Raw genomic sequence first — 14617 nt, 5'->3', positions numbered from 1 at the left:
GTGGGTCAGGCAGGCAGCAGACCCTAGTCATATCAGGGTGAACCGCACCCACACACTGCCCCAATGGGGCCGATGACATCAGCGGTCAGTCAGCTCCAGCATACCTGGCCCATGGCCCTGCCTCAAGGATCCACTTGCATTCCGAACCACTCCCTTCTTCCTTACTCCCCTCTGACAAGCCGCTGATCTCAGGTCAGTGCTCGGGGAGCAGGTAGAGGAACTCTGGTCTTGTGTAGCGCTGGCTGCTGGTCAGAGACCAGTGCAGCTAAGGGTACGTGGGAGAGGTAATCCAAGCCCACCAGCGGCCTACACCCTAAACAAAGATTATGTTACTTCACTGGGCCTAGATAGATCCAGCTCTCCACTTACCACCCCCTGCAGGGTCGAGTACAGCTGAATATCCTCACTTGTCCCAGGACACTGCACAACACGTACACCTGCAGTACCTGCAATCCCTCCTTCTACCCCCCCCCCAACCCCATTTCCCTTGTCCTCCTTTCCACCAGATTCTTTCTGCAAAGCTTGCAAAATTACTGTCAACCTCATTCTGAGGAGACTCAAACTCTCGACCACCCCCCCCCACCCCACCACACACACACACACACACACACACACACACACACACACACACACACACACAGCTTCCGCTCATCTTTACCTAATCGAGACTCCCACACTGCAAGCCCACTGCCATATCCTAAATACCTCCTTCCCTGATTTGATGACAAGCTTTTTCTGTGTGTGTGGGGTAAATTCTCCTTTTGACTGCATACACTGAATCCACTCTCTGCTCATCATGCAGGCTACACAACCAACTCGCTTGCTCATTTGCAAATATGCTGCGCAAAGGCAGAGAGAGCGGGATTCTGCCCCGCCATTAACAGAATACATACGATAAATATATAATAAAGAGACCATATCAGGGTCGGAGAACAGCCTAATTAAAGAGCCTCCAGCACCACAGAGCCAGCGAAGCCAACAGGCCCCCCGGGAGATTAATGAAGGCCTAGCCATGCCTCCCACGGCCTTCTGGGGGATTACCGCAAGTCCGCTTGCTCCAGTTACGCAGCTCCTGGCTCGCGGGGGGCCGCAGGAGGAAGCGAAGTCTGTTCTGTACAGTTTGTGCCTTTTTATCTGTCACATGAGATATTAAAGGGCCGGTCCTCACAGAACAGCATAGTGCAAAGAACAAAGCCACCACATTCCCCCAAACCCCAAGCACATATTTACAATAAAACTGTTTCTCAAATAAGATAAGCTGGGAGGGAGGATGAGAGCTCCTCCCTCCAGTATCACCAATTATTTGTAATGCAAGTAATGCAGTACTGTTTGCTTAGCAGACAGCCATATCCAGGTATGATGAAACAATGCCTGCAATCAGTGCTTCCAACCTCATTCTGTAATCACGTCACACAGCGGCATTTAGCTGAAGCAATTCAGATCATCCACTGTGGTTGGGCATCTGCCCTTGGAAACTGTGGGTTGCAGGTTTTAAGCCCAGCTGAGTCATGCCAGAGATTATTCTCATTACAGAGGTCACCTGGGGTGAGGAGTTTGCACAGGGACAGATGTCTGGTCCAGTGGGGGTCTTGGCACACCAAGCTGATTCACACCACAGTAAGCTCAGGCTTCTACCCCACAACCAACCCAGGCTGAAACGCTGCTTGCACTGAGAGAGCAACAGCACTAACAGCATCTTACTTGCCGGTACAACAGGAGTGTTACACTGGCTTTGAACCCACACAACCCTCTAGATCCAAAGTACAACACTCTGACCACTCAACACCGCTTCCTGTGCCCTGGCACCAGTCTTCCATGCACACAAATTAGGCAAAAGGTCCACAAGGATGATGATAAATCAGAGGTTGAAACTTAAGCACTGGAACACAAAGAGAAGGAAGGGAGGTGTCCCGGTCATTTCCTGCCCCGCGTGGCCTGCCCCATCTTCTCCAGCCCCTACTTTAACTCCAAATACTCTTGCCTGTTAGGTAAAGTCAAAAGGAATTAAAGCCTTAATTCAGTTAATTTAGCCATTCATTACACATGAATAGACACATTAACTTCCTAACCCCCCCCCAACAAAACTATTGTAAAACCTACTTCCCCATGAGAAGTAGGAAGCTGAGATTAGATACAGTAAGGCAATGAAAACATTAACCAGCATTCAAATCAACCATGCACTCTAAATATATCTGTCTGCATACTGTACAGTAAGAGAGACAGGCAGTTTAATTGCTGGGTCACAGCCTGCTGTTTAAATGAAGACAGAAACGCAGGGTGAGAATAGGACAGCCACAGGAGGCAGTGGTGACCATATGGGAGCTGAGGCGGTATCAGGGGAAGGGCAGCAGAGCCTGTAGGCTCTCAATCTCTCCATCATCTTTGCTCTGGTCCGATGCTCTAACCCCGCCACGGGCTACAGTAATCCCCTGCCAATGCAGACCCCCTGCCGGGACCAGCCAGACAGACAATATTGAGGTGGAGGAGGGCACTGCGGGTGTGCTCCTGTGCTCACACTGTCAGAGTCCCCCGACCGCAACAAGACCACGCCAGAGCTGCGTGAGCACAAACGGACCACACCACACTTATGTATGCATTTTTTTTAAATGACTGAGCACTGATTGGATCCCATCTGTCTGGCACCATCTGCGGTCACGTTACGCAGTCGTAGCCTCAACAACAACCCGGCCGACAGGCTGAGGGAGGGAGATCTCGAGAGTGAGGGCTTGGAAAAGTTTCAGTGCAACCAAGGTCAAACTGCCCTGCAGGAAGAGCGCTGGTCGACAACAGCCAGCAATTTAAGACCAAGATGGGAAGACACCAGCTGAAAAGCAGGCGCTGCCAACTCAACTGAAGTCCACTGTCATAACCATCACAGCAAAAAGTTTTTTTGGCAGTGAGATTCACAGACTGCCATAGACATGGGCGTTCGGTTTCTCTGAAGGAGTGTGACACCATCTTAGCAAACACCGCAGGTGTCGGTTCTCTTGCGCTCCGCCATGTCCACTGCACTCAAAGGGGCAGCACAGTGGTCGGTTTCCCGTTATGGCGCAGAGGACTATCGATGTATATCAGGTGCGCGAAATCCAACAGGTTGCAATTATAAAGTTTGACGTTTCCAGGTCACTGAATAAGTTGACTGAAAATAACATCACATCTGATTACGACACTTCTTGAGGCCGCTGGATTTCAAGCCCATGCTTAAAATAGTAAAGAAATGTTAAGTTGAAAGAAACTGCTTGCATTAAAAGTCTGACTGAGTGCATATATGTTAATAGCAGCGACCCACAACCTATTATTTTGTTTAAAGGCAATGTTCTACTAAAGTTATGCGAACTGGGACGAACTGGGACGCTAACGGTACCGTATAATTCAGTTTTGGGAGCGGAATGTTCTTTTTAGACATAAATCCCCCTGAGTTCACAACTTAAGAAATATCCCCTACTGTAACTCTGTACGTCAGAACAGCAGTTGCGAGACTACGCACGCATTCTCTGACTCAAGTGGAATGGATTTCATGTTACAATTTTTTTAAAGCGCCAATAAACAACTGCTTACGGTCATCCATCTCCAAATACACAAAGTTTTGCCAGCAAAAGAGACGCACGTTGATTTTTATAGTACCGCCCACACTTTCTCACCACTAAAAGTGAAAAAGGCTCGCGTGAAACAAACAACGACGCTAATTTACGCACATTTATTACCTTTACGCGCTTACAGTGCAAGTTTTCAGAAAGCGGTGTTCGCAGTCAAAGTTAAACCTACTTTGGCTTATTTGGCTAACGGCCGAAATGTGTCATTTTTAAGTTCGTAGCTGTCTTCCATCAGCCGTTCATCGTGATGCAGTAATAAATCTAAGGTAACATCCATTCAGCAGACTGTGAGGCATGGAAAACCTGAAACTAATGAGACATCGGATTGATGTTTAACGTTTTTAAAGCCGAGAACTGCGCAGGGAACAACAGGTGAAGTAACCGGCTCAACATTCCAGAGGGAGCCCCGTGACAAACTTCGGACTAACTTAATAACCTCTCAGCCATGCAGCTGCCCGCAAATTCAGGTTTGAGTCCGTGCGCTATGCGAGTCCAAATAGTAAAGCGATTTAGGCACTACTAAAAACGAAGCAACTGAAGAGATAAAGAGTCCGTTCCGGGTAACTTAATATAACCTAGCAACATTGAAATATTTGAAGTTACTTACGACAACATGTTCGTTTTTCACTCTCCCTCCTTTCACCGGCATCCTGCGCTTTCAAAGTGGCGAATAAAATTCTCAACCGTAAAACTACCTGCGGGCAACTATTGGGTAAATTTGGGTCTTCTTTATTGTGTTCAGTCTCGGGAGTACAGCATGGCTCTTGTCAGCGCCCCTGTAACGAATCTTTAAAGGGTCCGGTACGCCGTGCTCGCATTGGCTTCTTTAAGGCAACAATCTCGGCGGAGTCGAGGTTAGCCGAAACATTCTAACAGATCCATACTCTGTTCAATCGAGCCAACCTACTTTCAGAATGTACCAAAGCGGAGAGGGGTGACACACAGTCGTCATTTAAATTACATTAAATTAAATATCATCCAGTAACAGTCTCAGTCCCTTTATCGACCAATTAAGGGTGACTGCAAGTCGTTGGTGCGTGTAGCCTTTATCAGAATCATTAATATGTAATTTTACAGTTTTAAAAATTTACTCCGACCCCCTTTTGAACAGAGTGGCTTCCTCCGGCGTGGTGACATCGGTTTAACTGTTCTTCAGAAGTTCCAAGGCAAACAACGGTGTCTGTTTATACAGAAAATAGTCTCATTGTATCAGTTCATACAGAAAAAAAAACTTGATTTGAGACACTACTTATAGCAGAGAGACAAAACTGTGTGTGATAAAGTATGCGTCCTTTAAAACCATTACTCTCGATCTGGTTTAGTACCGTGGAGTGCGGTTTAAAAATTCATGTCCTGAAAGTTCTCGTTTGTATTATAGACAGAAAAGATCCAAGTTAAACAGGGGGACAAATCCAACGAGGATTTTACCATGCTCTAGTGCATGTCTTATCACTAGAAAGCAAGTGGTGTTCTCTCGAATATCTGTCCTAGTTTGGTGAAATCATACATTAACATGAAATGTAGGCCGAAGGGAATTTAAACAAAGTGAGAGCAAAACTGCAGGTAGGGAACAGTGGATCAAAGTCTACCTGTAAAGCTTTGCGTACTTAACTCCATGTGGTCAGAAAGAAAATAGAGAGTACACTGTACCACATACTTGTTTGCTTATGCATACAGAGAGGTTTTCTTTGCCATTCCTTGCCACAGTTAAACACAGTACATATGAACAACATGCCCATCTGTACAAGGACCAGCCTACATTCAGCCATGCCAACATAACTCACCAGCTGTATCACAAATCTATAAATAACACAAATGTGTCAGTCATTTAGTAGCAGGAAACATTAAGAAACCCACAATTTCCCCCACATTTGGTCAGCCTGCTTTCAATCTAAACTGGATCTAATTCCTTCCATATTAATTGTTAAAATCTTTATTTTCAGCATGCAATATATTCCTGTTGTGTACAAATGGCTACATCTACATGCTGTATACCACAATTAATTATAATTGTTTTAAGCCTTGCATGAGGAAATCTGCCAAATTACACTGTGTAATTCATTTGTTACACGGATGCACTTATCCAGCAACTTGCAAAATACACATACAAACCAAACATTTTAATGATACAAATGCATACAATGGCGGCAGAGGAACAGAGGAGTCTCAGTGCCATGAATGTGGTTGCTGGTAGAGATGTGTTTTTGCATACATCGTGTGAGTAACTGCTTACAGAGGCAGGGCGTGCACGACACATGACCACATTGCCTGAGATCATCAGGGGTATGTGGTCATTCCAGCTTGGCCCTCCCCAAAAAAACATAAAGTGGTCTTTTGTCAGTTCCTAACCTTCCCTGTTACGCATGAGGTCACAATCACATCTTATTAACGTTACTGAGGTGGTTTCCGCGTCGCGGCTGTCATGGTGAAGGGACAGCGTCAGTGAATGTGTGTGTCTGCATGTGTGTGTGTCTGTGTCTGTTGTTCATGGCCCTTCCAATTTCTATGTAGGTCAGATGCTGCTGTAGTTCCCCCATTCCCTTCCCAGGCTATCCAGATCAATGCAAACACAGGTACAGCTGTACAACCAATGAAGTGCTGTAATGTCCTGTATGCAAATCTCAACCTATTACCCTATTAAGAACGAAATCCTCCACAGTGTACAGACATGCAAATTCTGTTTTTTTTTTTTTTTTTCTTCTGGCAATGCACATATTCACATGCGTGATTGTGTGTGTTGGAAACAAACACACACAGCTACCCGATGCATGTTTGTTGTGTTATCATTCATACTTCCTGGAAGTAAAAAGAAAAGTTTGGGAGTTTGATTAAGTGAACACTGTTCCCTAACTGGTCTCTATCCATACTCTGACCTAAGTGTTAAATGAACAGAAGTGGAAAAACCACCTCCTGCATTGCATGAGGACACACTAGACATCTTCTCTCCCCCTTTTCCTTCACATAACTAACTTTGGCGTTTGTAGATTGTGGGGCTAATATAGGGATAAAACTGCCTTACAGTATGCAGTTCTGTTGCTTCTCCTAAAGTCAGCATCTGAACTGATTCAGTACTAAATGCTAACTCATGCTGTGCGGAAAGGAGTCGTGAACCGAGCTGCTTATTCTCTAAGTTAAAAGCAAAATTACCACTTTGACTCAATATTGCCGAGTGGAATTTCCTTTTAAAGCAAACTGCTAAAAATCACATCCACGTCATTTATGTCCAAAGCACTTAGTCTATTCATAGCATATACCAAATAGCCAAATGCAGGAAAAAATGTACACAGATACACGCACAATGATCAACACCACATTGATCAACGTATGTAAATTTAGCACAGTTATGTTTATTCTTCGTTTAGTTCGGTTTCCTGTAGGCGTGCTGGGAATTTTCTTAACGTCAATTTGTCAAGCATGCTAATTAGAGGGAGATAAAAAAGAAAGCGGACAACCCCCTAGAGGATGGAGCGAGGAGGCGCGCTCTGGAGGTCTGGCAGCGATCAGCGTTTCGGCCTGCCCTTCGTTTCTTCCGAAAGGGAGGGAAGGAGAGAGACTTGTCACAGTGATGGGATAGGAGCGAGAGAGCGAGAGACAGTAATTGAGCGCTCTGCAGGTCTAATGCGTAGAAAAGCAGGCCACAACGTTTTAACTGCCGTCAGTTCTCACGCTGAATGAACCTACTCAATCAGCTCTTGAGTGTGCAATATAACATTTGCAACTGCTTAAACAAGCCTGTGAATAAATGAATGGATGAATAAATAAATAACACTAAATTTAGTCACTACTCCGTCGAAATAAATAAAAAGTGGTTCGTACTTGACATTCCACTGCAGAGCTCAACTGTACATATCCACTTCAGGCTAAAAACAAGAAATGAAAGCGCCTTTGTTGCTGCTGAAATATACATTGACACTAAAGCCTCTAGCTTGCCCCTTCAATAGCGTTAGCAGACCTAGTTAATAAATGTCATATATTTCTACATTGCTACAATCGTGAATCGTAAAACTCATTTTAATCTGACATATTCAGTCCAGTAACAGTTAAAACACAAAACACAAAAAACATTACATTTTACTTCCTTCTCGGTCATCAATTAAGCAGAAAAAGTGAACTTTGTGCAACACTTAAACGGACCACTAGGGGGACACGTCAAAGCACAAGGCGGTACTACAAGTAAAGGATTGCGGATCATGTCTGCGATGTTTTAATATAATGTTGTTCACATATACTCATAAACAAGGAGATAACTATGTCATATAACTTGCAGTTTTGTCCACATAACTGGTACCATTGGAAGTAGCCACCACTGAGTTACCCAATAAGTACGGAACAGTACAAGACAATAACAGACAGTTGAATATTTTTACTATTTTTTCTAGAATTCGTATCGCTCTGATACCCCCAATGTAGAGTCTATTACTCCCCTAGTAACAGCAGAGGAGATCTTTGCCCAGGAGCTCACTTTATTTTACTTTATTCTGTTCTTTTAAAATGTTAAAATGAGCATTTCAGCAATCTCAATTTACAAATGAAACCCCAATGAAACACATTGCTCCTCGGGATGTGATGCAAACGGCATTAAGCAGACACCCTTCCAATCTCCTTAATGGTATTTTGATGTGGGCTGGGGGAGCTGGGATTGACTGCAGCACTGATTAATTTCTGTAAACCGCACCAGGAGAGCATATTCTCTCTGCACTTTCTAGAATGTATATATTCAATACCATTTAATCTTTTTGGTATATGTTTTCTATTTTCCACCATAAATCCCTCTCCCTTTCCAGCTGCTTAATCAATGATGTCTAAATAATAGGCTACTTTCCAGGGCAGGCTTCTGGTTGGCCAGCCGACAGCCCTCTCTTCTTTCTTTCTAGCCAGGCCCGGGGGGCTTAAAATGCCCCCCCCCCCCCCCCCCCCCCCCCCTCCACCCCCCGGTGGTTCTGTGAGGAAATTAGAAAACCCAGAGAAAGTGTTTCGTTAGACACAACAAACAATTAGACCTCTACGCGCCATTAACTGTACTTGACAGGTGCAACTGCATACTTGCCCTGGGTTTTATTTTCAAAATAGTTCAATGATACTACACATTTCAAGATCCAGCTAATTATGCCTCTTCAATGACCACCATAAACTAAACAGATGTTTGAATTTTTTTCTGCCAATGACCTGCCCTCTGTTTCCCTATAGTCTCTGCATTTCTGCTTTGCCTTATTACTTGAGCTAAAGGCAGATTTCAAAGTTCCAGGGTGCAGAATTAATTCCTGAAAAGCTTGCACTGAAGTTAATGACAGCTTATCATTAAATACACTAAGGCCAGCCCACTAACCCGCCACTACTAGTGTTGCCTTGTTGACTGGACAAAGGACCGGGTTGGCTCACAGCTCCCTCCTAGATGGCACAGGAAAAAAAGGAGCTGGGAATTACGAGAGTCAGGGTGGAGATCGATGTGCGAAAGACACACGATCCAGCTCATGCATTTGGCTTTATCCGGGAGGTGGCATCAATCAGGGATGTAGATCCAGCTGGAAACTGCAGCCTAAAGTTTCATGATCTCTGAGCAGGAGAGAGAAACTAACAGTATATCAAGGCCTCAGAGGTCTGAGTACTCTAGGCAGTCAGTTGTGGAGCAGTCGCCATCAGGCAGCCACTCTCACAACTATGAGATAGGTTTGCATTAACAGGTGGGGATGCTATTTAATTTAACCTCATTTACTGCAGGTAATGTTCAGAGTTTTGACTGTAATAATTACAATTAATATCTTAATAATGATAACAAGGTCCTTGCAATCACTTCTTGGTAAACTAGTACAGCGAGGTGAATATCCCCAGAAGGGCTGAATATGAGCACAGGAGCAAAATGATAAACATTAACAAAAAGAATATTTCATCCTTTGTTACACATCAGCTTACTCACTGACACCTGGGGTTGCAATATATTAAAAAAAAAAACAAGATCTTTGTTCTTGCATGTCGTGTCACCCATTCATTGTGCTGTGTGTGTGGGTTAGGATAACTACACACCTAAAGTTATGAATTGGTTGACAATGAGGACATAATTCATCTTGTTCACTGCTAATGTGTTCACCAGTGCACAAGACATTTTTCATGCACAGGTCAAGCTCCAGGGTCTCACTACATTTGACAGCTGATCTGAAATCAGTTTTCCCACCTTTCCCAACCAATCCCAACCCAAATGATTTAGTGTAAAAATTTGATTCTGGTCCAAGGTCAGTTGCTAACAACAGGAAGTGCCTACACCCACACCAAACAATCTGGTCTCAGGGTGTTTGTTCTTGAGAAGATGGGCATGCTGTCAATCATCCCCGAACTGGGTGTGGTCACCTATCCTGAAGCAGAAAGCATCTCTGTGACCTAATACAAGTGCGCTACAGCGCAAGCCTTTTAGAAGCTATTACAATCGTTTTGGCAGATACTAATTGCAGTCATGTTAAGGCTTTTGCGCTTACCCTTAAACCCTTTTTTAATTAGACGCATTTTCAGATCGTTGACAGATGCGCGCGTGCTGGCCCCAGAGATTAAGCCGATCATCGTTAAGCTCATTAATGTAAAATGAACGGTAGGCACTGCAAGATTAGTGATGACTAATTGAGTTCCCCCAAAAAACAATACAAAGTTCCACGACTGCCCCTCTGAGGCACTAATGTATTTTTTTATGGAAAGCAAATAAAGCAGGAATTCAGAGGAATAGTTCAGCAAAAAAAATAACATGAAAAGACTTAGGTTTTTGCTACTTGGACCTCTGGGAAATGCAGTTGTGTGGATGTAACATCTAAGGATGACCTTACTTTTAAACACTGAACCTGTGCAAGAGACACAGCTAGATCTCCCCTTCCAAAAATGTCCATTATTAGCCAACTAAAGAGCCTCTAAGAAAGACTGTGATTCATTAAAACAATCACACAGGTCTCACATCTGCTTCCAGATGAATGTGAATGGCAAGAAAATGTCATGTGAAGGACAGCAAAAACTTTAAAATTAAACAGACTTAACAGTAATTTTGCTAATGTCTGCTTCACTCCCTATGGGTTCCAATAAAAATACGAGTAGCAATTAAATTAAATGAAAGCCTTGATAGGCAATTAAATTCAACAAATATACTTACATTAATTATTTCATTATTCATTACTTTGTTAATTGAGCCAGAGACAGAACACTGATATATGGTATGAGGATTAAACGGGACACTTCTGAAACAAAATTCATTCTTTGTATGTACTCTGCCTTTTAAATGAATGTTAGGTAGTTGTGGAACAAATGGGTTACACCCAGTGAAAAAGATAACTCCTTTAATAATTCAATAATGAAATCAGCTTTACTTAATACAGCGATATTCTTCTGTGATCACACTATCCATCACAAAATAAAATGGTGAAATCACAGCAATACACTACAGATATTACTACATAACACACATATGGCCAGAGATGGAATGTGCTGGAAAAAAACCAGAAAATCGAGGTGAAAGGTGAAAAAGTCCAAAAGGTGAGTTTTGAGTTAAGTTTTATTTTTAATAACTGGCCATGATTTAGCATTGGTAATAGCAGGTGGATGGCTATTCCACAACATGGCGGTTTTATCACAAATGAAAAGGAACAGTCAGCAGGCTAGAAGGAGAGGATTATGAGGAATAACTGGATGGGTGGATGGAAGGGGTATGGAGCTAGTTCCCACATGAAACAGGAACCCAAGCTTTAAATTGCTTTGTAAATTCTGAGGAGTGCTCATCATTAAATTAAAGGAAGTGGACAGTCTTTCACACAAACAATAAGTTATAAGCTGCTATTTGTGGTCAACCTGGGAGCACCATTATGTTACCATTATCCACAGTTAATCAAAGAAGTGAGTTCTGTTCAAATAAATCAGAAATATAACTAACTGTATAAAATAGGTTGACTTTGGAATGACTTTTCAGAACAGTCTGATGTGAGTGGGAGTTATAATTTTCCTGTAAATGCTAACTGAAATAGCCCTTCAAACCAGACCATTTTAATTAAATGTCGTCAAAAGGAGATCACTGACAACAACATGTGTCGAGTTATTTTTGCTCTTTGACGTCAAACAGCCCACAGCAAATTATAAAGACAGAGGAGTCCAAGAGAGAAAAAAACAACAGGAAAGCCATTCTGTTCACACGGTTACAGTATACTTTGTTTTTTCTCTTTTTTTTTTAGCTAGACCTTTGGATTTAACTGATAATTCAGAAAACAGGGTGACAATTAGGTAAAACTGTGGTCAACTCCAATATTAAATGAATTTACCTGAACTCCCCCCCCCCCACCTTGTGTGGATTGTCATGCAGAAGCAAAGTAATAATTACTCAGACATTAAGATGTATTGGTGAGGGCTACCAGTTTTCTTCAACTAATGTATTCATAAACATAGGTGTACTGATTATCTACCCAGAAGAAAGCAGTATAACAGTAATAGGCTGAAATAATTGTGAATATGTACTCTGATAGAAACAATCAGTGATCAAAGAAACAAAAAAGGGCAGGAAAAAATGTTGTAAAGCTTGAAGTTTATGTATATGCGTTTTGCTGTAATTTTATTTGCCTGGTCTTGGGTTTAAATAGCAGCTGCAAGAGTAGTGACTTACACGAACAGAAACAAAAAATACGACAAGAAAAAAAAAATATTTCAAATGTCTTCAACAAAAAAGATACTAAGGCACTAAGGGTTGTTCTCTGAATATGTTCTCTCACATTTACAACTTAGCATGTTGATCTAATTGGAACTTAAAACTGATTTTAGTTTTCCTGTGAAAAAGGTCAGCTGTTGTTCAAAATGAACCCCTAGGGAAAGTTTTTGGTTGAACATATAATGTACAAATCCAGACCTGTGATCCATATTGGACACCTTTATATATGTTTGGTACATCCAACCAAGCACTTTCCCCGGATTTCTTCATAGTGCACCCTTGTGTGGCTTATTACAGAAAACACCACTTCACAAAAATGAAATGAACAGAAGAAATAAAGAAAAAAGTAAAATAAATAAAAATACCTGTCGAAGGTGAGAATAATTGGGAACTGACAGTCGTCGTGTTTCCGAGAGGTACAGGTAGTGTGGGTCGCTGTTCCAGTAAAAGCTGTCCCAGGAACAACTTCCAAGGAACAAGTCTGTGGTGTACTGGTCCCTACAAGAAGACAGCCAAATTAGCCCACAGACACCATGCTAAAGTTCCACTGCGCCAGATTAGCCCACAAACACTGCATGGATCCTTGCTGTTCAGAAACACTGTTGTTGGATTATTTAAACCTCATTACTTAAACCTCAATGGCTTCAGGAAAAAAAGCATGTAAAACAGTCCAACCAAACCTATGGATAGCGAGCACAAAATGAGGCTTCATAAATGTCACTAAAGTTGGGTTTCTGCATGTATATGTTTACACTAGGCTTTTCAATCTGCTGAAAAACTAGTCTCTACTAGTAGTAGTCTGAACTAGAGTACTGTACGTTATCCTGAATAAGGGGGGCCTGGGGTGCAAATATAAGGAATTTTAAAGATGCGAATGTCCCGTCTTGCTGTACATTCTTCTTTAATGTTGTACTATGACAGCGGAGTTTATTTGTCTTCATGGTGCTTGAGAGCACAGATACCACCTAAAATGGGACTAGGGTGACCGAAGATGCTGTGCTAGCTACAATGGACCTCAATAGTAGGAAAAAAGAGACTAATTAAAAGCAGACAGAGCCACGTCCTACAACTGAACAATCTCCAGACAGGCCTCGGAATGGAAACAGACAGACAAACTAGGACCCATTCAATCAAAATGTCCTCAATGGCAAATCCAGCCAGTCAACTGCGTTGGTCTAGGGTGAGTAAGTGACCAGTAAAAAACCAACACTATTTGTATTAGATTTGTTCGCAACATTATGTAGATCAGTCGAGCTGCTGTTGCCTTTTGTCTCCAGTATTTATTAATACATTTGAGAACTAAAAACGTGAATACTTGGATGACTAAGATTATGATTGCCTCCCTTGATTAATCTGTTTTTAATAAATTAAATGTAGGACCTACATTACAGTGAACATTATAGCATGAAAGAGGCAGTGTAGAAGAAAACGCTAATCGAAACTAAGCACAGGCAGTGCTGTAATTTGTTAGAGAAATTAAATGCTGGGGTCGATAAAATGCCGCATTCATATTCAGCAGAATCCTCATTAAGAAAAAAACATCATCTCAGCCAATCACAGAATCAGAACGAAGGACCCCTTTTTCCATAACATCTCTCTCCAAAAGGAAACCTCCATTTACAACAGTAAGTAGATTTGATCGAGTGCATTAGATTTCACCTTCCAAACGTATGAGAAAGATTTATATGCTGAAAAGATTTAAAAGTCTCAAAGGGTCGGTGGTTCCTGTTAGATGAGTGACGGCCTGTGAAATTCAGCCTCGTCACAGAGCCCTCTAAATCTACCCCCCACTCCCCCTCCAAACCCTCCCCATATCCCTCTCCCCTTTATAGTCTGGGGGGAGAGGGTGACATATGACGGATTGCAGGGTGGGGGTAGTTATTCAGGACACGCCAGGGCCCAGCCGTCCAGGGCCTTGTTAGTCAATCGCAAAGGCCATCTAATCAATCCTGAAGCCTAACGAGGGAACCCTGCTGGGTGGCTGGGCGTTCGTCCGTGACCCAAACCCTCGCAGCCGACCTGTGGCCGCCCACACACGAGGCAAGGGTTCATTTTTCACCATCTGATGAGCAAGCACAGACTGCCACAAAAAGACAAGCGCTGTTCAGCGGTGAGGGAAGAACCAGGCCTCATGAACCCTAAATTGGGTGGAGCTATTGTGTGGCATCAGTGGCTCCTGATTTTAGCCAATCATAGAGTTTTGTTACCAAGAGCAAAATCTTTTGATTGGTTCATGTAAATCAGTGACTGACTAGACATGGTAGCTACACCATTAGTGGTGTAGTGGAGTCTCATTTCCCTTCTAATTTTGTTTAGGGGTTGAGACTGGTCTTTTCACCCTCTAGTGGCAAGAAAAGACATGTCA

The 14617-nt window shown here is 42.7% G+C and overlaps 1 protein-coding gene across 3 annotated transcripts in view; it reads right to left on the bottom strand.

Moving 5' to 3' along the window:
* LOC118777212 (tight junction protein ZO-2-like) overlaps positions 1-12736 on the bottom strand; it is a 59825-nt gene extending 47089 nt beyond the window's left edge. For 2 of the 3 annotated variants that reach the window (XM_036527980.1, XM_036527982.1), the window contains exon 1: positions 4201-4447. In XM_036527980.1, the coding sequence (XP_036383873.1) occupies positions 4201-4242 (42 nt within the window). In that variant the 5' untranslated portion in view covers positions 4243-4447. Of the gene's footprint in view, positions 1-4200; positions 4448-12617 lie in introns of those variants that run through there. The other variant, XM_036527983.1, reaches the window with a different exon arrangement.
* Between the last annotated feature and the right edge of the window lie 1881 nt (positions 12737-14617).

This window comes from Megalops cyprinoides, chromosome 4 (assembly GCF_013368585.1).
Source record: "Megalops cyprinoides isolate fMegCyp1 chromosome 4, fMegCyp1.pri, whole genome shotgun sequence".
In the NCBI taxonomy this organism is placed as follows: Eukaryota; Metazoa; Chordata; class Actinopteri; order Elopiformes; family Megalopidae; genus Megalops; species Megalops cyprinoides.
The sequence above is the reverse complement of the archived record's forward strand: the minus strand, read 5'-3'. Positions and strand labels throughout refer to the sequence as shown.